This window comes from Apiospora kogelbergensis, assembly GCF_038363985.1.
Source record: "Apiospora kogelbergensis strain CBS 113332 chromosome Unknown utg000006l_segment0_segment0, whole genome shotgun sequence".
NCBI classification, from domain to species: domain Eukaryota; kingdom Fungi; phylum Ascomycota; class Sordariomycetes; order Amphisphaeriales; family Apiosporaceae; genus Apiospora; species Apiospora kogelbergensis.
In genome coordinates, this window is record NW_027117423.1 from 1,172,959 (window position 1) to 1,195,103 (window position 22,145).

Genomic DNA, 22,145 nt, shown 5'->3' on the forward strand with positions numbered 1-22,145 from the left:
ATATCGTCGTCACGCGACGACGGGTCCCGGCTGCGAGTCGGCGAACGGATCCACGTCGCTCTCATCTTGTGCTGCTGCGGCACGCTGCTGAGCTGGCCGTTTGGCGAGGGGCGCCTTTGCCTTCGCAGGTGGCGCCTTCGTGGATTTGGAGGTGCTGCCTGCGCCTGCCGTGGATCCCGCAGGGCGCCCACGAGGCCGTGGCGCTTTGTACGGGTTGGTCGACATTGCTTTACGGACAGTAAACAGCAGCGACCGCGATTGAAGTGTCCGATTTGCTAGAGACTGTCAATGTGATTGTTCGATAGAGTGCCGTGTTGCGAAGATGCTGGAAGAACGCGTCGGGATTGGGAAACGGCCGTGTTTTCTGCTCATCAAGTGCCCGGCACCTGGCAGCTCTGAACCCGTGTTGTGATTTACTCAACTCGAAGAACTTGAACATCACAACATCGCGACAATTTGTGTTTGAATACGACTGCAAGACTTAGTGCCTACAACATGTACCAACTGGCCACCACGTGTGAAAACCAATACAGGCGGCTCATGATTAATACAGTTGCGATTACAAGAGATGAGAACAGATGATGTTGAGGTAAATCATGTTGATTCAGAAAAAGTCTATACCTGCGCAACCAGACAAACACCAGACCACACCATTTTCAAGTCAAAACCAGCAGGGGAGGTTGTGTGCAGAAACAAATACAGTCAAAGGAATTGCCTAGGTGCTCTAAATTACAGTGGCTGGGAATCGACTTGCATGACATGAACCCCATGCCCTGCCGTCAACCCAGACCGGAAAGACGGCTGTCCAGAACGCCACAGCAATGTGATGCCTGTAAACAACTCTCCGCCGCAACAACCATCATTCATGATCGTTTGCCGGCTCCTTGTTGACTCGTCCCGAGTCGCGTAACCTTGTATTACACCACCACCACCTCCTTCTTCATCCCCAAGTCTATTCGACGACTAGCTTATTTGAAGGCCTTGCCGAAGAGGATGACCTGGAGCTGATCGTAGATGGACAGAACACCAGCACCGGCAACACCACGGAGGATGTTGGCACCGGCACCCTTGAAGAGAGACTTGACACCCTCCTTGGCGACGATCTGGCGGGCAGCGTCCATGGTACCGTTGTACTTGACGGCCTCACCGGAGGTCATCATCATGCGGCGACGGATGGTGTCCAGAGGGTAAGAGGCAATACCGGCACCAGTGGTGACGCACCAACCGAGAGCGAAAGAGGCGAGGAAGTTGTTCTGAAGGTTGCCGACGAGGACGACGGGCTTGATGGAGTCGTACATACCGAAGTACAGACCACGGTAAACCACAATTCCGAGAACGGAGGGAGCGAAACCACGGTAGAGACCGGCAATACCGTCGGAGGCCAGGGTCTTCTTGTAGACATCAACAAGACCGTTGAACTGGCGCTCACCACCCTTCTTGGCGTTCTTGGCATCGTTGGCCAGACGCGTACGGGCGTAGTCCAGGGAGTAGACGAACAGCAGCGAGGTGGCACCGGCAGCACCACCGGAGGCCAGGTTACCAGCCATCCACTTGCCGTATCCATCGACCTCCTTCTTGTAGCCGAACATCTTCTTGAACTTGTCACGGAAGGCGAAGTTCAGGGCCTGGGTGGGGAAGTAACGGATGACGTTGGCAGTGTTACCACGCCAGAGGGACATGACACCCTCATCAGCGATGGTGCGCTTGAAGCACTCGCCGATACCATCGTACTTGCGGTCCAGACGGCCGACCTTCAACATCTCATCCTGTAATTTCGTGCGTTAGCATGATACAAGTCATCAAATCCTCAGCTCGGGCTCATTCATTGAGGCGTTGGGCTTGAATCCAACAAGCCTTGATGAACAGCGACTGAGGGCAGCGGGGATGCTTACCTGGTTCTGGATCAGGAGCTTGACACGCTCGATGGGAGCAGCGGCAGTCTTCGAGACGGCGGCGGAGACACCACCCACTATTGGTTGTCAGTATCACATGTAAGAACGGAGTCGATATCATATCGGGCCGAATCGAGCGAAGACGATGATGGAATGCTCGTCATAGCATCGAGTTCGAGCGAATAGGTTCACGAGTGCGACTTACTCAAGAAGTCGGCCACGAAAGGCTATGAGAGAAATCATGTTAGCAAAAGTGCCTCAATTGAGTTTATAGTGGGAGAAAATTTTGCTGACAGCCGCTCCGGGCCCGAAGGGGTGACGATAAGCATCAAAACAGCCAAGAAAGCTGCGCAAAGCTTGCGAATGCATTGGTCAAGACCAATTGAAGCACTGGATGCAGCCCGCGAGGATGAGTTGGACACGTCGCCGCCTGCTACGGGCTGTCGGGGCTGTTGGGGGCAGCACGAGGGAATTTTCGGGTTGTGTGTGGGAAGTCAGACTTACCGGCATGCCGAGCACGCTTTGCTTCTCAGGAGGAGACATTGTGAATGAAGGTCTTTCTGAACGACGAGAAAAGACTGAGGGGAGATGGATGAATAGATGAGAAGAGTGGAAGAGAAGGAAAGCGTAGATGCTGTGGTGGTTCAGCGGATATTTCTACTGCCCTTTGTCTGGAGGTATGGGACAGGGAGAGTGAAAAAGTTTCAAGCGAACTTGATTGAGAGCTAATAAATGGCCACGTTCGAAAAATTACTGTGGGACCTGCCCCAAGCTACCTACCTAGCTCGGGTTAACCGCAAATTTCACTACAAGTATCAACTGCACACCCAGTTTGCACCCAGTCGGCACCAAATCTACACCCAATCCCACTGACCAAGCTCGCTCTCAGCTTGCGGGAGTAGGGGCGGTAGGGGGTGTAGGGGGGTAGAGGGGGTAGAGGGGGTAGAGGGGGAGGACCAACGCCCAAGACTGGCTGGGCTCCAGTGGGCTGGGGGCCCTGAGGTAGGCCTTTGCTGGGCTCTGCTGGGCTCTGCTGGGCTCTACTCCGGCTCGACTCCAGTGTCAGATAATCAGATTGGGCAAGACCCGGCCCTTACTGGGCGAGGCGCCAAGGGTGGGGCCCTTCGATTGGCAAGGGGTGAGTGGCTGGCCGGCGCGGAGAATGTCGGAATGATGCTGTCCTCTGCTCTATTTTTCACCCATCCTGTTACCCGGGTTGCATTGGGCAGGTCCTGACAATACCTATTCCGCCTACCGCATGCAAGATTACAGAAGCATCCTCACTCCCAGAGGCAACTAAGTGACGAAAAGTGGAATCTCCAGTCAATTCACAGATCCGCATCTCCATCTATCTACAACAGGATGTACCTGTACGTGTACTGTATGGGGAAGTCGTATGTGTGTGACGAAATTTTCACTTGTGATAGATAAGGTTGATCAGGAATCATTCCGTCTGACTTCCACGCAACCTCGTCGCTTCTCGTTCACGCGACACACCTTTTCCCATATGGGCGTCGGGAAGAATAGGCCAATCGAATGAATTGAGCCTTTTTCTCTCCTTCTCGCCCATTAGTGGTGAGCGGCAAGCCTTGCATCAGTTAACTTCCGGCCTGGGCCACGACTGCCCCTGCGGATCTTCTTTCGCTCTAAGCTTCAGGGGTCCGTCTCTCTGCTACCCGAATCGAGTTTTTTTCTTCTGTTCTTTTCTGCTCAGGAATAATGTGCATGTATCGGCTATACAAGGGCCACTGCCACCCATGTACCAGCTAAGGAATATGGGGATTTTCGGCTACCACTTTGCGAAACGGCCACAGATGAACGGACAAGTTTGCATCCATCTGGAAAATATCCTGACACAGTAATTGATCGAGGTGGTCGAGTCGAGCTTTTGCTACCATTACTCGCATAGCCGATTGCGTGCTACAATCAGCAGTCTAGCATTGTCCAGACACGCATTCTGACCGACTTTTTGGTTGTCTACATCCAATCCCTATACATACTTCTGTCGGAGCCGCAAATGGGGTTTTTTTTCTTTCTAGTTCCCTGCTCAGCCTGGAGCTTGGGGCGGCTTGGGGCTTCTTACTACGTTGGCCCGAGCTCGTATATCTTGCTCTTGTAACATCAAAGAGGACTTTGTTCCCTGCCTGCGTGGAGGCTTATTTGACTCCTGTTCCACTTACTGACGAGCCTACGAACACGCAAGGAAGACACATCCGCAGAGGCTGCATGGGTATTGCAGTTCGCAGCCCGCAACCCGTTCTATATGTACATTTTGAGCCGCTTCGTTCGGCCCTCGAACGGGTCTTCATGCTAGGGCCGTCTCGCGGCTTGCGGTCCTCCAGCCTGTCAGCCCGAGTCCTTACTCAGGTCAGATTCTAGACTCGTACTTTACGATAGTCTTCATTCAACGTCAGTTTAGCTTGGCAATGCGTGTGAAAGGGCGATCTCTTACTTTGCGCTTGGGCCCTGGGGGAAAGAGCTTTTGTTGAGTCGCGAAGCTGGCCTGAGACCGAATTGTCTAACTGTGCCGGTCATGGTCAGGCCTTGTAAAGCTAATGGCTGTGGCTGAAGCTGGTTCCAGCCTTTTCCCCGATCACCAATCTTCGAGGCTTGGCACTTGTGCCTCGGAAGAAAAGTCAGACACAAGGCACTCCGGGTTTCAATGACCCATACACGGGAATTGATCAGTTAGGTGGTTGCGGAGCCAGGGTTCGAGCGGTGATTCAACAACACTAGAGAGTAAACACGGACCGGCCAGCAGCCGAGAAGATCCGGCATTATGGAATTGTGAGGTTTATACGTGGACGCGGTCATCATCACTCAAAGATGACCAATATAGGTATGAATTGATTGCATTAGGTATGCCGATGGCAATACACTCTGCATGCTTCCCTTCTGTCTCAAGCAACACCCAGATGGAAAAGAATGGCTACCGCATCTCCCTATCTCGCCAGTTAACTTGCTCTGGGCTAGACATACCTATCTGTTCAAGCATGGGCTTGGACACTTGCAGCATGTTAATTACTTCCCTGCGGCGATATTCGGTACAACCGAACGTCAGTAGTTTGGCAAGAAGCCGTGAACTTACTGAAGCCATATTATCTGGTCGCCTGCTCAAGCCGGTAGTACGCCATGTCGTTACTTAGTATCTTAGGAAGCGTGTGTGGCCCCTAAGAATTATTATTCTGGTTGCCATTACTGCCAATAATCCTGAGAGACACAGTCTAATATATAGCTGTCTCCCGGCGTCACCAGGTGCAGCCTCGAAGTAACTGTTTGAAGGCGCCTATGCTTACTACATGAGATATATGTGACCACGGTAGTAGCAGTTTGTCACTTACCCATATCTCACTTCTTCTAGCTGATTTGGCGGACGGCCAGGGCTGTTAAGGGGTCATGTCATGTACGTCTACGGGGCAAGGCTGAGATGCAAGTCATTGACATGGACGTATGCTCAGCCGTCATTGGGCAAAACGTCATTCAGTATACATATCACAAAGACGAGCAATGATTTAGGAGTCAGAAGGGTGAATTTCTCTTTTATTCTACCTCAACTGAATGCAACCGCAGCAAAGTTACTGAACCATATACCAGTTCCCTATGCTACGCCGGAGATCAAATGCCGAACCGAAAACCATCAAATCCGTTTTTTCCCTGCGCGATCCGTCTGACGCCATTGAAATACGTCGTCCGAATCGACTTCACAATCGTCATAGCATCGTGAGTGAGATTGATAATTTAGTCGGTAGCGCCAACAGCGCGGGCTGAATGGAGTTAGTAAAGACGGCTCCTGGTGTGTTGGAGGGGTTTTGGGAACATACTGTAGATCTTCATCTTGCTGTGTGTGACAACGGACTTGATCTGGCCCTTTTCCTCAAGGTCCTTCAGGCACTTGCGTGCCAGCGAACCGTTGACCTTAAGTCTGTCGACGAGGGTGGCAACGGTCACAAGGCGGTAAGACTGGACATCCTTGTAGAGCTTCTCGGAAGTGTTCTTGTCGAGGAGGACGGCGTGCTGGGCCTTGTCCTTGACTGGAGAGAGGAAACAACGTCAGTCGAGCATTTCGAAGATGGAGATGTGCGTCCTCCCGCGCGAGTCGAAAATGCTGATGGTATTCCGGTCGCGCCATTCGCAGAGTCGCGCAGCAGCCAGCCCGGCCAGAATACCATCGCAATTCGCTCGCGTCGAGAGCATCACAAAATGCATCTGCACTCACCCTTGCCCTTCGACCACTTCTTCTTCTGCTTCTTGGCACCAGTGTTAGCGGGAGCCATGTTGTCGGATTTGTTGATTTGGTGTTGGTTGTCGGGATCTTCGTCAAGAGGAACGGTCGATTAAAGTCAGTAGAATGAATGCACTATTCAATTACAGAATTGTTGGAGGGGGGCTCCATCCAGTCAGCTGCAGACAATCGCCTTGCCCTAGAGATTGAGCCAATGACAGCTGCTAGATTGGCCGTCAGAAGTGGGCCGGCGCGCCTTTCCCACGAATTTTCGAATTTTTGTGTGTGTGAATTTCTCCATCGGCTAAACCCCGACCAAGCGAGCACCGACACTCCAGAAGCAAAGGGTTGTGTGAGTTTATTGGACTTCACGATTGCCAGACTGCAAAAAAATAATACCACCCACCGCCAACTTCGCCTCAGCGCTCTTCCTCATCGACAACTAACCACCCCAAGCGCCGGTCAATTTTACGCCCAACATGTCTGACAACGGCGAGATCGAGGTTGAGTCCTCCAACTACCAGGTCCTCCCCAAGGATGTCGTCTCCGAGATTGGCAGCGTCAAGCTGTTCAACCGCTGGTCCTACGAGGATGTCGAGATCCGCGACATCTCTTTGACGTAAGGACACCCCCAGACTTTCTGCGAGCCCCCGAGCCTCGGAATTGCGAGTTGCAAGGAAATTTGAACCTCAAGGGGGAAAAGCCCATTGTCCATACATGCCTTGCAACCAGGGCCCGGAATCGCATCATAGTACCTGGAGGGCAAAAGTGCTAACTATGGATTTTTTTTTCGATATGTAGCGATTACATCCAGATTCGCTCGCCCGTCTACGTGCCTCACTCCGCTGGCCGTTTCGCCGCCAAGCGTTTCCGCAAGGCCAACTGCCCCATCATTGAGCGTCTCACCAACTCTTTGATGATGCACGGCCGCAACAACGGAAAGAAGCTTATGGCCGTCCGCATCGTCGCCCACGCTTTCGAGATCGTAAGCACTTACACACAACTTGCGCGCGCAAGTACGGAAAGGGAACGCAGGAAACTAATAAGAATACAGATCCACCTGATGACCGACCAGAACCCCATCCAGATCGCCGTTGACGCCATTGTCAACTGCGGTCCCCGTGAGGACAGCACCAGAATCGGTTCCGCCGGTACCGTCCGCCGACAGGCCGTCGATGTCTCCCCTCTCCGCCGTGTCAACCAGGCCATTGCCCTGCTCACCACCGGTGCCCGTGAGGCTTCTTTCCGCAACATCAAGTCCATCGCTGAGTGCTTGGCTGAGGAGCTGATCAACGCTGCCAAGGGTAGCAGCAACTCGTACGCCATCAAGAAGAAGGACGAGTTGGAGCGTGTGGCCAAGAGCAACCGATAGATGCTCTTCTATTTCCGTTTTGCAATGGAAAGGGGAAAAGGGGTTCTCGGCGTGGAATCGATCAATCTGGGCATTTTTCACCTTTGCATTTGTGTGTTCTGGCTTAGGGCGGCATGTGGTATCATGGAAATGCATGTCACATAGGGCTCTTAAACGAATGAAAAGCTTTGCTCAAAGGCGAGCAAAGTGGTCTGAACATCTATGAGGCGTCTTCCGGCTTTTTCGTGCGATATCATGACAGTGATCTGGATCTTACGACGTCAAGAGCAGCACTGGGCTTCAAGAGTTCGTTCTTCACGAGTCCCGCTAGTAAAAACAAAAGAAATGCTTATGAATGACAAATGCGTCTTCTGTATCTTGTGTGGTGTCATCAATCATCTATGAATTCTGTTTTGCCAGACCTTTCCTCCATGCAGTATCATGTCAAACCGCGAACCTATCTTGACCTTTCCATCCATGGTTTGCCATTACACTATGTTGTGCCAATACGCTATGCTAAGCGTATGCATCTATGCCGTCAAGCCTGGGGTCTGGCATTTTACACGTTCAGACGGGTGAACATGCCGACGTGGGGGACGCCTTCCTCGAACCAGCGGCCCATGCCCTCGTCGACTTGGAAGCCCCAGCCCTGGTACACCTTAACGGCGGCCTCCTGGGCGTGGGCACAGACAAGTCCGTTCCAGCCAGGGACATCGCGACCGCCACCGAGGGCTTCCATGCCGCGCTCCGTGACACTGGGGTCGAAGTAGCGGGGGTGCTCCTCGAGCCAGCGGCGCGCCGCTGCCCACAGCTGGCCTGCGATGCGGCGGCCGCGGTAGGTGGGGTGCACGGCCAGGCGGCCGATCTTCACGTACGGCTCCTGACCGTCGTGGAACGTGGTAGCCCGGTCCTGCGCATAAGGAGGCGGGAATTCGGCTGCGGCCAGTGTGGTGGCGCCGACGCCTAAGCCGGTGGCTGCAGCAGCTGCTGCTTTCTCTTCAGATGACGAAGTTGCGGTTGCCGTAGGTGCTGCTGCCGGTGTTGGGCTTGGTGCGGGTGCTGCTCCTGATACGGACCCTGCTGCCGGTCCCGAAGAAGGGCGGTCCACGAGCTTGTAGTCCTCGTACCAACCGCCGGGCTTGGGGTGGGGAGGCTGGGGGAAGGGGACGATACGCAAGGTGGCGATGGGCTGAGAGCGTGTCTCGGAGCGGCGGGGGCGAATAATGTTGCCCGTGTGCAGGTCGACCTGCTCCTGCTCGACAACCTGGTTCACGGATGCGTACATGACCCAGTGGCACGAGCGGGGATCGTCCTCATCGTACTCGTACTCGAGCGGCATCTTCTGCTCGTCCACGAAGACGATCTCACGCACCTCCATGGCGTCCAAGAATGTCTTGGCGATGGACGACTGGTTGGGCTGCTGATCGCGTGGCTTGGTCCGGTCGTAGACCTCGAGCTTGCTAGGCTCGAGGAGCGAGATGAACGGAGTGCCCATTGTGGTTGTTGATGTTGTTCTCAGGCAATCAAAGGGCTATGTTGTCTGGGTATTTGTTATTCTTCACAAAAATGGCAATCTGAGTGGTGGTGGTGGTGGGGATCTTGAGGGAACAGTCATGGACGCATTTAGTCGTGGTTCCTCATTCTCCTGCCCTTCGTAATTGGTTGGCAGCAAAGAAGGCAGTGGAACCCGTAGTTGGTTGGGTAGTTGCAATCAAGGTGCCTTTTCAATTCATAGCCCGAGGCTGGAAAGAAAACAATAAGCAAGCAGCTTTGAGGCGAATGGAACAAACAAAGACAGAAATGCCGGGTTACGACGGTCACAACGGAGGCCCGTCGCCGGTTATTCGGTGTGCTAAGCATTTAATCCCCGGAGGCTTTCCCCACCTGACTAATCCTGAATCCCTGAACCGATGTGATTTGGCAAACAACCTGACCACCTCGGATGGCATGTTATCCCAATTGGAAATACGCCAACAGGATAATTGGTGAAGTAGAATAAACAGGCGCTGAACGGAGCAGCAGAGACGTATAAACAGCTTAGAGCGGGCTGTACCTGCTTCCTATATGACATTGCTAACCCCGGATAGCTCCACCGAACATGCAGCAACCTGGCATCCTAATTGACTGCGTGACTGCAAGTGTCAACCTTAAAAAGGCCTGGCTGCCTGGTGTGCTGATCAAGAGTGGCACTTTTCTCTACGATGAACAAGAATTGGAAGTAGATGCTTCCTAGGAATGTTGTGTTGGCATGTAGTTCCTCGACGATAGAGTCTAGCACCTTAGACAGGGCGATGGATAATTAGCATGGCCACCACACGAAGAAGGGATATTGCAATCCCAAAACTAAGTTTTATCGTAATGTGAGAGAGCAGGCCCTGGCTTTTCCATATCGCCAGACTATGTATGTCGTCCTTGTCCGGTGGGGGAGGGAAGTTGACGGTGACAGCGATATCTTGTGGGCTCACTCAATATTTTCTGACCGTAAGACCTCCGACTTTTTGGATAGGATTTTTAGAATGTTCGGGATATTTCCAGAACTTGAAGCGAATATTATTGTGGATTACTCCATGTCCGCATCTCAGCTCTGCACTGGCTTCTTCTTCTATCTTGTCGTAGCTACACGCGACCTCAGAGCTTGGATAGGTCGTGCCCGTTCTCCAAGAGATGCCTCTTGGCCAACCTAGGTCCCAAACTGGTGGTATGACTACAAAGGGAATACAACAGGAACAAATTTCTGCCGTGATGTATTTACGGACTACGACGAGTCTAGTGCGACCAGAAACGCAAAATTGGAATTGGGAAGACCCTACCCGAGGTCTTGTCCCTGGTCGGAATACAGCTCGGTCAGGTTGTCCAAGTTCGAGACTTTGAACCGGAAACAAAGAATCAAGAACTTGAAGTTGAAGATCTCTTCAAAACTATGTCGATAAATACTTCACAGAACTAACCAGCTGGTCAGACGTACGGAGAAGTCATTGTGAAGTTCCGGGAAAGGGTAAGATTCGGCTTGAGGCTTGTCTTTCTTACGGGCAGAGGTTACGTTGGGTACGATTTCAACAAAGTCACAGCAGGGGACACTGCTCATGCTATGTTTGGAAGCAACCGTCCTGTCATTCTCGAAGAGTTTCAGCACAGGGACGAAGAACCGATTCAGTATCATGAGATCGATGGGGCAGTATACATTGCCGGTACCATGGACGGCGAAGCTCTGGACTGGGGGCTGGAATCCAAAACTTATTTCTTTCCTAGTGTAGCTTATATCGTGGTCAGAAGGGGTATTCTTTGCGTTTCTTTTCGTGACAACTGGCTAGTCTCTTGTCATGTTCGGCAGATAGCCTCATCAATGTACATATTTGAGCGAGTTTGATAGCATGTACTCCACGAGCTGCTTTGCGAGACTTAAGTATATTTCTTCAGGGAATGTTAGGACGGATGACAAAACTGGCAACTACGTCGAAAAAAGCAGAAGGCTGGCTAGTTTGATTTCGAGATCGGTTCGAATTCCATGGCTACTGGAATAGAGGTCTCGCAATGCAAAGACGAGTCGGATATAGAGTCGTTTCATACTTGGAGTAAAGTCTCCCAGCGTGCTGCGATATCCAGACCAATAAGTCCTCATCCTCATCCTCGTCCTTGTTTTGAGTTGGAGAGGAGAACCCTGTTCGTAAATGGGCAGCTGATAATGCCACAACGTTGAAGCAGCAGTTTGGTGGCTTTGTGGTTGAGGGAGGGGCGACGCACTCGCGCCTGCAATGGAAAGAGTCCTCTGGTATGCATTATGTGTGCCGCATATTTTCTTAGCTATTACCGGAAGATTGGAACAGCAGGTCAGTTTATTGGAGTTGGAAAAGGGGTGGAAGTGTAATGGTATCGCCCCATGGGGTACTTGGTGGAAACGTCAACTCGCATTCATAAAAGCCGTAAATCCCAGGCAGCTAATTCATGCTAAGCACACAAAACGCCTTGCAAAGTAAACCCACCTTTGCCATGGCCTGGAAATGTAGTGATCTTGATGGGTAGGTTTTCCCATTCTTAGGATATACAAGGCCATGAAAAACGCCTAGGCCGGTTGCCGGGTATTTCAAAGTATCAATTCTTTCTTCGTTCTTGATCATCATCTGTTTGGTCATAACCTCGGGGGTGTTCCCGCATATTGTCACTCAACCGACGGGGCAGATTTGAATCGCTGCTGCCCTCCTGGTTGGTCCCCATCGAGCCCGGCATCGAGGGCGAACCTGACCCACCAAGAACACGCCCACGCTCTTGCAGGCGGAAGTTCATGAGCCAACGGACGTGCATACCCAAGACGCCCAGGGTGCTCCTTATCTCGGTGAGTTGGTCCTTGAGCGGCATCGTCTCGTTGAAGAGCATCATCGTGTGCCGCCCCTCGACTTCCGAGAGCGCAGATGATAACCTCTCGACCTTGGACTCCATGGTCTCGAACAACGACAGAAAGTACTGGTCGCGAGACTCGTACGGTGCCGTCTCCGGAGCCGCCGGCGCTCCGGGCAAGCTGATGTCGCTCATGTGCTCTGTAGCTGCTGGGGCGGAATAGCCCCTGTTCTCGAGGAATTTGATACGTCGGTCCTTCAGTCGATCTTTTTCTTTCAGTGTCGTCATCTCGGCGCGCAGCTCTGCCAATTGCTCGCCCACCGGGCCGACCACCCTGTAGTCGCATCTCTCGCAGTGTTCCCCCATATGTCTCCGGCTCATTTTGCGATGGCAGCCAAACGGTGCAAACTTGCATGTCACCTCGACCTCGGGGCACTCGTTCGTGTGGTCCTCCTGCTTGCTGCGCACAAACTCGGCACCGCAGAGCTCGCAGTCCTTCTTTCGGTTGGGACACTCCATATCCCGATGTGTCTCGAGGTCGGCCTTTTGGACCGCCTGCTCGCAAAACTCACAGGAGACCTCGTAGTGTAGGCATCCTTTGCCCACGTCTTTGCGAGCGATGGCCTTGTCGCAGGACGGGTGCGGGCACGGCACCAGGGTCTTGTCGCAGTAGCGCGACACATGATTCTCGACGAGAGAGCGGGCGACGACGAGGTCGCAGCCCCGCGGGCGGTTGGGGCAGCGTACCGTCAGGTTGTCGAGCTGGTTCGCGACCAGCTTGGGCGCGGGCCGCGTCTCGGCCGACAGCTTCAGGAGCGGCTGCCGGTCGACCGGGCAAACGGGATTGAGCGTGTGAGCTTGGACGAGGCACTTCTGGCAGAAGACATGGTCGCAATTCGTGATGACGGGGGCGACTAGGGCGACGCGGCAGATGGGGCAGATCAGATTCTCGTCCACATTGCCTTCGTATTCAAGCGCGCGCAGATCGACAGCGGGAATGGCAGCGACGGCAGGCGGCGAGGCGGCTGTCATCTCCAAGTCCCGGGTAATGGGTCGAAGAGCGAGGGTGGCAGTTGTCGGTGGTGACGCCAGGCCCTCTTCGGGGGTATTGGGGGGTGGCATGGCTTTGGAGGGAGACTAGGATCTAGTTGAAGCGTGGATGGGGAAGCGGTTCGTCATCTTGGTGATAAGGCTCCCATCTATCCGTGCGATAGAGTGCAAACGGGCAGTCGCAAGTTGTCGATCAATCACCAATCACCAATCACCAATCACGCGGGTTGGGCTGATTGACCGCCACTATCTGGGTTACCCGTTCGACCTCGGGCGGGCGGCATCGTACCAAATCAATTGCGTGGAATCATAATAGCAACCATAAATTAATAGGCTCAGCACTCAGCTGAGTGTCGGGCATTTGAGGCGTCGCGCGGGATGAGCCGGCTTTACCCCACGTCATTCAGCTAACCGCCTTGAAGATAACGTGCATATGCATTTATCCACCAAAGCATCTCCTTTCTATCGACAACTACGTGTAAGTGCTCTCTATTCCTATGGATCCCATGGATGGGAAATGTTTATCTTGTGGAGGACGCTCGCTTTAAAATGCACGTTATTTTCCCTGCAATCCTCTCTATTGGGAACTCCGTCCTCAGGCACCGAAGGAATAGACATTGTTGTACATGGACTGGTATTGGCTGGACGGAGACCGGAGTTTGAGGTATTTGCGCACTTCTTGTAATAAATAATTGGGAATATATTTCAAGGTAAATCAAGAATCGGTTGTTTCCTCAACTCGCCAGCTTTCTGTTTTCCCATCTCGATACATGAACAGCATCTTCCTGAACCGCTTCGACGTCACACCTCAACACCCCGGTTTCGTATCAGATAACATGGTCCCTAGAAACGTCACCGAGGAGGACCAGTGGCAGTTTCTACCTGATCCCAATCATCCACCTATGCACACTCAACTACGATCAAAGCTTGCTGCGTACTGGGGCGACCGATTGCAGACACCCCGCCCCCAGGAAAGCCGGTATTGCCTAATTCTTGCCGCAGTCATCTTTGCCCTCTTGGGCGCGACTTGGAACTCGGAGATTGCTGCTGGCTCGTCTGGAGCTGTCCAGTTCTTTGCTACTGTGGGCATATTGTGTTGGAAATTAGCCTGTGCTTTCCTCGAATATGTGCTACTTTCTGAGCACTACGAACTACGCCAAGCCTATGGCTATCCCTACCGGAGACATTCGCCCGCCCATGTCGGAGTGTTGGGTGCCTCGGCAGCGCTGATCTTGCGCACGATGATCTTCAGGACGAATGTTACCATGCCGATGCTGCTGGGCGAGTTCGAGATGTGGTTCTGGGCAGTATATTGGGTCGAGTGGTGGACTGGCGCCTCGCTTAATGAGTTTGGTTACCTGGGCATCTTCTAAGGCCATTGTGTCCAGGAACAAATTGCAGCAGAAATTATTGATTGTGTTCAAGGAAGAAGGGAGTGGGAGGGTATTGCATCAGATCAGTTGTACGTCACTTGACTGTGTCTAAGTCGTCGTCCGAAGTCTGGCACTGGGGCCGATTCTACTATCCCCGATTCACGGCAGAAAGGGACACTGCTTCTAAAGCAGCTTTGGATACTTCGACCAGTTTTAGATACCATATTGAATCACTACGGTAATTATTAAAATGAGAGCTCCCCCGTCTGCATGTAACTCACGAGCTATGAGCCTGGACGGAGATGTCGTGATTGATGTCCGCTGATTACTATGCACATTTGGACTGGCATAGCAGCACGTCATGGTTGATTTGTAAGAACTGTCCGCACGCCGCTGCCCCTCTATCCCCAAATCCCGACTTACAGTCTGCATATATAAATCAGCCCTTGATTTCGTGGACCGTTTTCCTAAATTGGAGAGAGAATATCTACGAGACACATTAAGCCAGACTTGCATTGGAACCCACAAACAAACATGGCCTCCAAATTCTACGCCATCGTCATCGGCGCCGGCACGGGCACCGGTATGCATCTCTCTCGCTTCCCCACTCACCCTCCATCCGTCCATCCCTGCACCCCGCATCCTCTAGCACATCTTCCGTCCTGTCCCGTCCCCCGGAGCTAACATGGAGATGACACGACAGGCAGCGCCGCGGCCCGTCGCTTCGCCAAGTCATACCCCGTAGTCCTCATGGCCCGCTCTCCGGCCTCATACCAGGACACTGTGGACGGTATCAACGCCTCGGGCGGCCAAGCCGTAGGAGTGAACGCCGACGCCGCGGACCCAGCTTCCCTCAAATCCGCCTTTGACCGCATCCGCGACGAGCTGCTTCCCGGCCACCGCCTCGCCGCCGCTGTCTACAATGTCGGCGCCAATTTCAAGCGGGCGCCGTTCCTCGAGGCCAAGGTTGAGGATTTCGACGGGAGTATTGCAGGAAATGCGTAAGCCTCTCCCTTCTTTTTCTATTCTATCGTCATGCATTGACCATGACCAACAGACGAGGTTTCTTCCTCTTCGCCCAACAAACCATCCCCCTCCTGCTCGAGAGCGTCGACGCGGCGCCGCCATACCCGCCCACGCTCATCATCACCGGCGCCACGGCCTCGATGCGCGGCGCCGCCAACTGCGCCGGGTTCGCGGCGGGCATGGTGGCGCGACGCGCCCTGGGCCAGTCGCTGGCGCGGGAGTTCGGCCCCCGCGGGTCCACGTCGCCCACGCCGTCATCGACGGCGTCATCGACATCCCCCGGACCAAGGCGTACGACAACGTCAACGGGGGCGTGGAGGATGGGAAACTTGACCCCGATGCTGTAAGTATCCATATGACCAAGGTGATCCGCCATCTATGTGTTTCACAGTGACTGACTCTTCTTGATAATGTTACATACAGATCGCCGAGAGCTACTGGCATCTTCATACCCAGCACCGTTCGGCATTCACTCAAGAGTTGGACTTGAGACCCTACGTCGAGAAGTTTTGAGGAATGAGTATCATCCGGATGGGGTCAGACAGGCCCGCCTGTGATCCGTAATCAGTTGTTCACTATGACGGAACTATACGCTCGATTATGTTTAATTGCAGATCAAGGGCAGATGGAATTAATGGTAGGATAAATCATGATATTGAAGTAAAATGAAAGGAGTTACCAGTAAATCTCACATCTTCTAACGCTAAAGAACCAACAAACAAGAATATCCAAAGACGTGACATCCAATCCCTTCATCCATATTAACCGCAATAACTCACCGAACCACCAAGCCTACTCGTCGTAGAGCACCTTCATTGTAGTCGGGTACGGCGAGTACATGCTCTGCAACTCGTCCATGTAGACTTTCCCCAACGCGCCATCGGGCGGTACGATCATCTTCAGCGTGCCCTGGGCCCCCGGGGCGCGGCGGAGGTTCTTGAGGCGACCCGCGGCCCGGAGCATGGCGCCCTGGGAGACGCGGCTCATGCGCTCGCCCAGGCACTCGTGGGCGCCGTGCCCGTAGAACCGGTACCCGTTGTCGAGGTCGCGGTCGAGGCGCACCTTGTGCGGGTCCGGGTAACGCGACGGATCCAGGGCCAGCTCGTTGAAGCTGACCAGCACCGTCGACCCTGCCTGCAGCCGCGTGGGCGGCGGCTGTCGCACCCCAACGCCGCCGAGGCCCTCTTGGATCGTCGTGTCCTCGTGCACGTAGCGCAGCACCGCGTTCGATCCGTTCAGGCGTACGCCTTCCAGGGCATAACGGACTAGGAGCTCGTCAGATTCGGGGGTATCCTTTTGGGCGAGCTAATAGTGAAAAGGTTTGATGTCAGTAATGATCAAAAGATACAGAGCCCCATCGGAAGGGATGGGGTCGAGGTATTGCAACACTGGGGGATGGGGGCAGAACGGGGCTAGAAGATAGGGTAAAAGTCATCATCATGCTGCTTACCTCCTGAATCTTTGGTAGATGTTCTATGCCGTCGCCAAGATAATAATCTAACGCCTGCGCAAATATGGCGCTGTTGAGCGTGACCATGGGCGCCGCAGCCGTCAGTACGTGGGCGTAGACGGCCTCGCGCGCGTTGCCGCCAGTGCGCTCGAGCAGCTGGCGCAGGACATGGACGCCGTAGTCCTTCATGTCGACGTCCTGGCCCGTGACCTTGGAGATCAGGTCGCCAAGGAGGTTGCTCTTGCCCGCCGCGGTGACCTCGGCCTCCATGATGTGGCCCATGGCCTCGCTGATGGGCTTGGAGGCCGCGTAGAGGGCCATCTGCTTCGTCGGGTCCGCGGCTGCGTTGAAGACCACGTTGAACATGAGCGTCAGGATATCGCGGAGTTCGTACTCGCTGAAGATGCCGCGCGGACGCTCCTCCGTCTTGAGCGGCAACGACCAGAACTGCGCGGCGAAATGCACGTTGGCTAGCGTGCCGATGTCGCGGACGATGTCGACCTGCCGCGCCCCCGGGCTGCTGCGCCCGAGGACGGGCGAGGACCAGCGCCGCAGTAACTCCTTCAAGGTCTTATTGTAGAACCGCTTAATGTCCGCTTCCGAATTCTTGGGGTACATGCAATGGCCCAGGTTCTTCCTCTGATTCGCGAAGAAGTCGCCGTCTCCTGCGAGACAAGCCTTTGCACCATCTTGGCCACCCAAAATATTGAAGCCTGGCTTCCACGGATCCACACCGAGCGCCTTGTTCGCGAGCGCGTGGTCTACGCCTTGGAAAGACTTGATGACAACAGTCGGGGCCATTCGTTTCGGCTTGGCGAAAGAGTAGTTCTCGAGGCGGCCCAGCGATGCAAGGATCTTGGCATTCTCGGATGGGATGGTCATGGGGTAGTGCGCGTACACACTGTTGTACGCGAAATGACGCGGGAAGGCCCGGAGGAAGAGCTTGTAGAAGACAATGCCCTCTTCAAAGGACGGGTCGGCTTCGACCTCCTTCATGCCCCAGTTCGTAAGGTTCCCAGAATGGTAGTTCAGCGTGTAGTGGCGGTCGCCTCTGACCAGACTGATGGCGTCGGAAAGAATAGCGCGGCTGATGGTGTAACCGGGAGCCAGCCCCGAGCCCGGGACCATGGTAGGCTTGTTTTCCTCCACGACAACGCCCGGGTACAACTCGACGTAGTCCGGGTGCTCGTAAAGAGACTTCAGATGGTTGGCCACGACAGGATCGGAGTTGACCTCTTCGAATGTCTCGTGTGGTTTGAGGCCAAAATAGGCTCTGAACTCGTTGAGGGATGCAGCGTGCCATTTCCGAGCTCGCGTCATCATGAGGACTTCGATCACCCGCAAGGCAGTTGGGACATTGTTCGCGCCGAACGCACCAGCGAGATCCTCGACGCTTTCCGTCAAGATGTGGACCAGGTCATCGTCGTTGAAAGTGCCGTTTGCCTCTCTCTGCAAGTTTCCGAATGTCCGCAGCTGAGGGTCTTTAGGGATGGCAGCTTCCCATCGCGAGAGCGCGATCAAGATTTCTTGTTGCGTAGCTTTGCTGTGGTCCTTTCCAAGGAGCTTCTGATACAGGTCTTGAGTCCACTTGTCGTCTCGTTGAGATATGGCCGAATGCCATATGTAGATGAGGTTGAACTCAAAACTGTTTTGGTTCCCTGTTGCCATCGACTTATTCCTGTCACCAACGTCGGCACGTGGATCAATCCACCAGTTCGACTCGGTTCTACTCAGGTTGAGGATGGTGCGCACGTAGTCCCTCAAGATAACGTTGAAGTAGAGGCCACACGTGATGAGACGAGCAGTCTGGAACAGGTCGTTGTCGCGCTTCAAGCGCGCAGCCTCCTTCTTGTCCCCTTGTAGCGACTCGGAAGGCTTACTGAAGCGGCCATTCTCGTTGATCAGTGCCAAGTTCGTTGCAACATGGTTGTGGAACCTGTTGAACATGATGACAAGACAGCTGACGCCTGGAGGGAAACCGAGGATCCGCTTGTCCGAAAAGGAGTCGGGCTTAATGAGACCGTCCTTAAAGGTACGTATCTCGTTCTGTTCTTCCTGGTTGCAGCCGTAAAGCGGCGAAAGATCTAGGTAGGAGGATGTCGTGGAGATGTTGGGGTCTTCCCGGCTGGTACGGAAGCAGTCGTGAATGATCAAGGACGCGAGGTAGAAGAGCATACTGGATATCTTGCTCGGATGGGGCTTGAACCCGCCATTGTCGCGGCTCATGACGGTGTCGAATATCAAGCCAGGATCCGGCTGAGATGCTGGACGAATGGTTTTGGGGGAACAGACCGGGCGTATGGTGTCCCCGCCTTCCCAAGATCTGGAAGGTTGATGTTGTTATACCTATAAGGGCTTAATTTTGGAACTTCAAAGCGACACATCGACACTTCGACTTACGAGCCATCAGCTTGGCGGTAATTGTACCGGTCGCCAAGTAAGCACCCAGACGCAGCTTGATGGTCGAGGCTGGACCAGATCTCCTTAGTAAAGGCATTGGTGAGCTTCAGCCTGTTAGCGGAGGTTGGTGGGAGCTTAGAGGCTAATGTGATGAGTTTCTCTGTAAACATGGTGCGATCGTCGATTAGTGCATTGCCAGCAATGCCCCTTTCTAAGAGCGCGATCAGCGTGTCAATGTCGGATATCCCGAGCGATGCTAGGTCCTCGAGAAGGCCACTGGAGGGCTCCTCGTCGAGATAAGTCCCATCTCCTGTCTGGGTTGGCAGAGGACGCGCCGAGGATTGCACTAGGTGGCCAAACCTCTTGAGGGCATCGAGAATGCCATGATCGTGAGTGGCCATTGCAATTCCGGCCAGCAAGAAATAGTGATTATGCAGACAGGAAAGCGGGAAGTTTCACCAGAGCAAGGCGGATATTGGGTTCACAGGAGTATAGAGAAGAAAATGGGAACGGCGTCACGGTGCTTAAGTAGAAGTCGCTACGCCAGTCACCTTGGGGAGCGACACCGCTGAGTCTATGCCTACACGAAGTTTTCAAACCGAACTGTGCTGTTTCCGATAAAGATCGACTTGCCGACTGTCGACTTACCAACTGTCATTGGGCGGCTTTGTGAGGCAAGACGGCCCTTGGCAGGCATACTTGACACGGGTCACACCTTGATGGCGTAGCTGCCAGCTGACCCTACGTCAGCTCTAAAGTCGTGGCATTATATCCAAGCGTCCAAGCCTGTCTGGTAGTGACCGCAAGGCTTTCCTTTCCCAAACGCTCTGGGGTCCAGATCATGCTGGTGGTGTGGCAGGTGTCCTATACGACTCGAGCAGTGCAGTACAGCTTCGGAGTACGAAACCGCTGTGCGGTAGGATGCGGCAGGCGGTACTAGGGGCAGTCTTACAAGTGCGGCAGCTGAGTGACACACCAGACCGATCATCACCTTGTAGGCCAATGGCGGAAGGGAAACGGCAGGCATGGCCCGCTCTATGTTCTAAAAGCAACGCGGCTCGTACCACGATCCGCCCGCCCGGCGCTATCTGGCCAATCGCAGAAGCTAGGAAGTCATCGAGGAGGAGGAAGCCAGAGGCTTGAGCTGAGACATACAGCAGATAGAGGAAGGCTATGATGGGCATGATCGGAGCTGCAGTACACATTGGGATGTCAGGCCGGTCAGCTGGCAGGCGAGAAGGCTCGATGGGGAATGAATTCCAGATAGTAAGGTGGGCATCACGGGGCTGACAGTCCAAGATGGTGTCGGCATCCCAATCGAGGAAGCTGGGGAGTAAGCAGAAGAGCAGGGAGGTGTGTTGTGTGGCAGCCAAGCGGGAACGACGTGATCTTAGTCAGTGCCGGCGCTACACTAGCATCATCGAGGTCTTTCACCGTCCGTCAATGTTCCTTCTTGGATGGTGGAGGGCGGGTGGCTGTGCGACCGATATGTTTGTCTATACTGCTGACGGATGCCTGCAATTGGATGCGTCGGATGGTAGATGGCTGACGGTCGTACAGGGTAGTAGTCCTTAGTTCAGACATATGATCAGTCAGTCGGGACCTGCTGCCTGCCTTAGCCCCTCGGCCAATTGCATGCGAGTGAGGAGTGAGTAGTGAGATGCAGAGATCGATTGATTGATTACATAATGTCATGTCCCCAATTGTTGGCGGTGGTGAAGCTAGCCTGCTAGCCGAGCAAGTAAGCTAGCTAACAGCTTTGGTGGGCCTGGGCCGCCTGGCAAGCTGGGCCGTCGAAATGCTGAATCAAAGCTTTTGCTTCTCCAGCTGCCAGCTTAGCTCCCATGTCAATCATTCTGCACTCCGGTGTACGGCAAAGCCTCTTCGTCCTTCCTTCATCCCAAGAAGCTGATAGGGTTCCCTTTGGCCGTACCAATCCTTCCACAACATGGCAGCCGACCTCTCTGTCAAATTGACTAATCGGTGTAAGTGCCCGGTCTCTTGGTGGACAGACATGTCATGCCATGGATGACATGATGCGCAGTATAGACAACCAGTGCTGACAGGCTGCTTGTTCCCGTTGTAACAGCACGCAAACAGGCCATCAAGAGACTTCCCCCGTCTCTCGACCTGCCCGCCACTTCCGATGTCGACGACGTCAAGGTCGCCATCGCCCGCAAGGCCGGCATCAGCGACCACAACCGCATTGGCCTCTTCGACCCGACCACCAACAAGACCCTGAAGGACCGCAAGGCGCTGCTGCGCGACCTGAAGCTCGACGAGCTCCTCGTCAAAGACCTGGGCCCCCAGCTGGGATGGCGCACCGTCTTCCTGATTGAGTACTTCGGTCCTCTGCTCTTCCACCCCTTCTTCCTCGGCCTGCGAAACCACATCTACCCCGCCCTATACCCGTACGTCAAGGACTTTGTCCCGATGCCCAGCACCATTGATGGCACTCTGTCCGTCTCGCAGCAGCTCACCTTTGCCTGCGTTATGCTGCACTTCCTCAAGCGCGAGTTTGAGACGGCCTTCATCCACAAGTTCTCGGCCAGCACCATGCCCGTGGCCAACGTGTTCCGCAACTCGTTCTTCTACTGGGCCGTTGCTGGTCTGCTGGCTGCCTTCGAGGTTTACGCCCCGTTCTCCCCCTGCCGCCAGGGCCGAGACTTTTGCCATTGACGCCCTCGGCCTGGCTCTCTTCTGCTTTGGCGAGTTCATGAACTTCCGCGTCCACTACTACCTGTCCACCCTGCGAAGCCCTGGTGGAACCGAGCGCAAGATCCCCCACGGCCTAGGCTTCGAGCTGGTGACCAGCCCCAACTACATGTACGAGATCCTTGCCTGGATCGGAGTCATCCTCATTAGTCGCTCTCCCTCCATCGCCCTCTTCATCTCGGTCGGCTCCATGTACATGTTCACCTGGGGCAAGGGCAAGGAGCGGGCCTATCGCAAGGAGTTCGGCGACAAGTACAAGAAGAAGCGATTCGTCATGCTCCCCGGCCTTTTGTGAAGAATATGCTATGGACTTTGCTCCTTGAGCTTCTTCACT

General features: G+C 54.1%; 10 protein-coding genes across 10 annotated transcripts; 4 read left to right on the plus strand and 6 right to left on the minus strand.

Moving 5' to 3' along the window:
• Positions 1 to 9: 9 nt before the first annotated feature.
• On the minus strand, positions 10 to 225 carry PG998_009202 (uncharacterized protein; the record flags this gene model as incomplete). Its single annotated transcript, XM_066876018.1, has 1 exon — positions 10 to 225. One exon carries the CDS (start codon positions 223 to 225, stop codon positions 10 to 12), a length of 216 nt encoding a protein of 71 aa, XP_066728174.1.
• A 358-nt stretch (positions 226 to 583) lies between these two features.
• Positions 584 to 2,697, minus strand: PG998_009203 (ADP- ATP carrier protein). Its single transcript, XM_066876019.1, has 4 exons — positions 2,397 to 2,697; positions 2,098 to 2,119; positions 1,893 to 1,969; positions 584 to 1,766 (listed from the first exon to the last, which is right to left on the minus strand). Exons 1-4 carry the CDS (start codon positions 2,433 to 2,435, stop codon positions 969 to 971), a joined length of 936 nt encoding a protein of 311 aa, XP_066728175.1. The 5' UTR covers positions 2,436 to 2,697; the 3' UTR covers positions 584 to 968.
• A 2,882-nt stretch (positions 2,698 to 5,579) lies between these two features.
• PG998_009204 (40S ribosomal protein eS25) lies at positions 5,580 to 6,304 on the minus strand. The gene is made up of 3 exons (XM_066876020.1): positions 6,109 to 6,304; positions 5,714 to 5,923; positions 5,580 to 5,656 (listed from the first exon to the last, which is right to left on the minus strand). The coding sequence occupies exons 1-3, from the start codon at positions 6,164 to 6,166 to the stop codon at positions 5,631 to 5,633; spliced, it is 294 nt and encodes a 97-aa protein (XP_066728176.1). The 5' UTR covers positions 6,167 to 6,304; the 3' UTR covers positions 5,580 to 5,630.
• Positions 6,305 to 6,593: 289 nt separating this feature from the next.
• PG998_009205 (40S ribosomal protein uS7) lies at positions 6,594 to 7,486 on the plus strand (the record flags this gene model as incomplete). Its single annotated transcript, XM_066876021.1, has 3 exons — positions 6,594 to 6,733; positions 6,916 to 7,099; positions 7,169 to 7,486. 3 exons carry the CDS (start codon positions 6,594 to 6,596, stop codon positions 7,484 to 7,486), a joined length of 642 nt encoding a protein of 213 aa, XP_066728177.1.
• A 538-nt stretch (positions 7,487 to 8,024) lies between these two features.
• Positions 8,025 to 8,960, minus strand: PG998_009206 (uncharacterized protein; the record flags this gene model as incomplete). Its single annotated transcript, XM_066876022.1, has 1 exon — positions 8,025 to 8,960. The coding sequence occupies one exon, from the start codon at positions 8,958 to 8,960 to the stop codon at positions 8,025 to 8,027; it is 936 nt and encodes a 311-aa protein (XP_066728178.1).
• Positions 8,961 to 11,554: 2,594 nt separating this feature from the next.
• PG998_009207 (uncharacterized protein) lies at positions 11,555 to 12,919 on the minus strand (the record flags this gene model as incomplete). Its single annotated transcript, XM_066876023.1, has 1 exon — positions 11,555 to 12,919. The coding sequence occupies one exon, from the start codon at positions 12,917 to 12,919 to the stop codon at positions 11,555 to 11,557; it is 1,365 nt and encodes a 454-aa protein (XP_066728179.1).
• Positions 12,920 to 13,617: 698 nt separating this feature from the next.
• On the plus strand, positions 13,618 to 14,220 carry PG998_009208 (uncharacterized protein; the record flags this gene model as incomplete). The annotated part of the gene is made up of 1 exon (XM_066876024.1): positions 13,618 to 14,220. The coding sequence occupies one exon, from the start codon at positions 13,618 to 13,620 to the stop codon at positions 14,218 to 14,220; it is 603 nt and encodes a 200-aa protein (XP_066728180.1).
• A 534-nt stretch (positions 14,221 to 14,754) lies between these two features.
• PG998_009209 (uncharacterized protein) lies at positions 14,755 to 15,759 on the plus strand (the record flags this gene model as incomplete). The annotated part of the gene is made up of 4 exons (XM_066876025.1): positions 14,755 to 14,803; positions 14,924 to 15,221; positions 15,283 to 15,589; positions 15,670 to 15,759. 4 exons carry the CDS (start codon positions 14,755 to 14,757, stop codon positions 15,757 to 15,759), a joined length of 744 nt encoding a protein of 247 aa, XP_066728181.1.
• Positions 15,760 to 16,038: 279 nt separating this feature from the next.
• On the minus strand, positions 16,039 to 19,497 carry PG998_009210 (linoleate diol synthase; the record flags this gene model as incomplete). The annotated part of the gene is made up of 3 exons (XM_066876026.1): positions 16,039 to 16,551; positions 16,697 to 19,019; positions 19,097 to 19,497. 3 exons carry the CDS (start codon positions 19,495 to 19,497, stop codon positions 16,039 to 16,041), a joined length of 3,237 nt encoding a protein of 1,078 aa, XP_066728182.1.
• A 1,666-nt stretch (positions 19,498 to 21,163) lies between these two features.
• On the plus strand, positions 21,164 to 22,106 carry PG998_009211 (3-oxo-5-alpha-steroid 4-dehydrogenase; the record flags this gene model as incomplete). Its single annotated transcript, XM_066876027.1, is given in 2 exon segments — positions 21,164 to 21,735; positions 21,755 to 22,106. 2 exon segments carry the CDS (start codon positions 21,164 to 21,166, stop codon positions 22,104 to 22,106), a joined length of 924 nt encoding a protein of 307 aa, XP_066728183.1.
• Between the last annotated feature and the right edge of the window lie 39 nt (positions 22,107 to 22,145).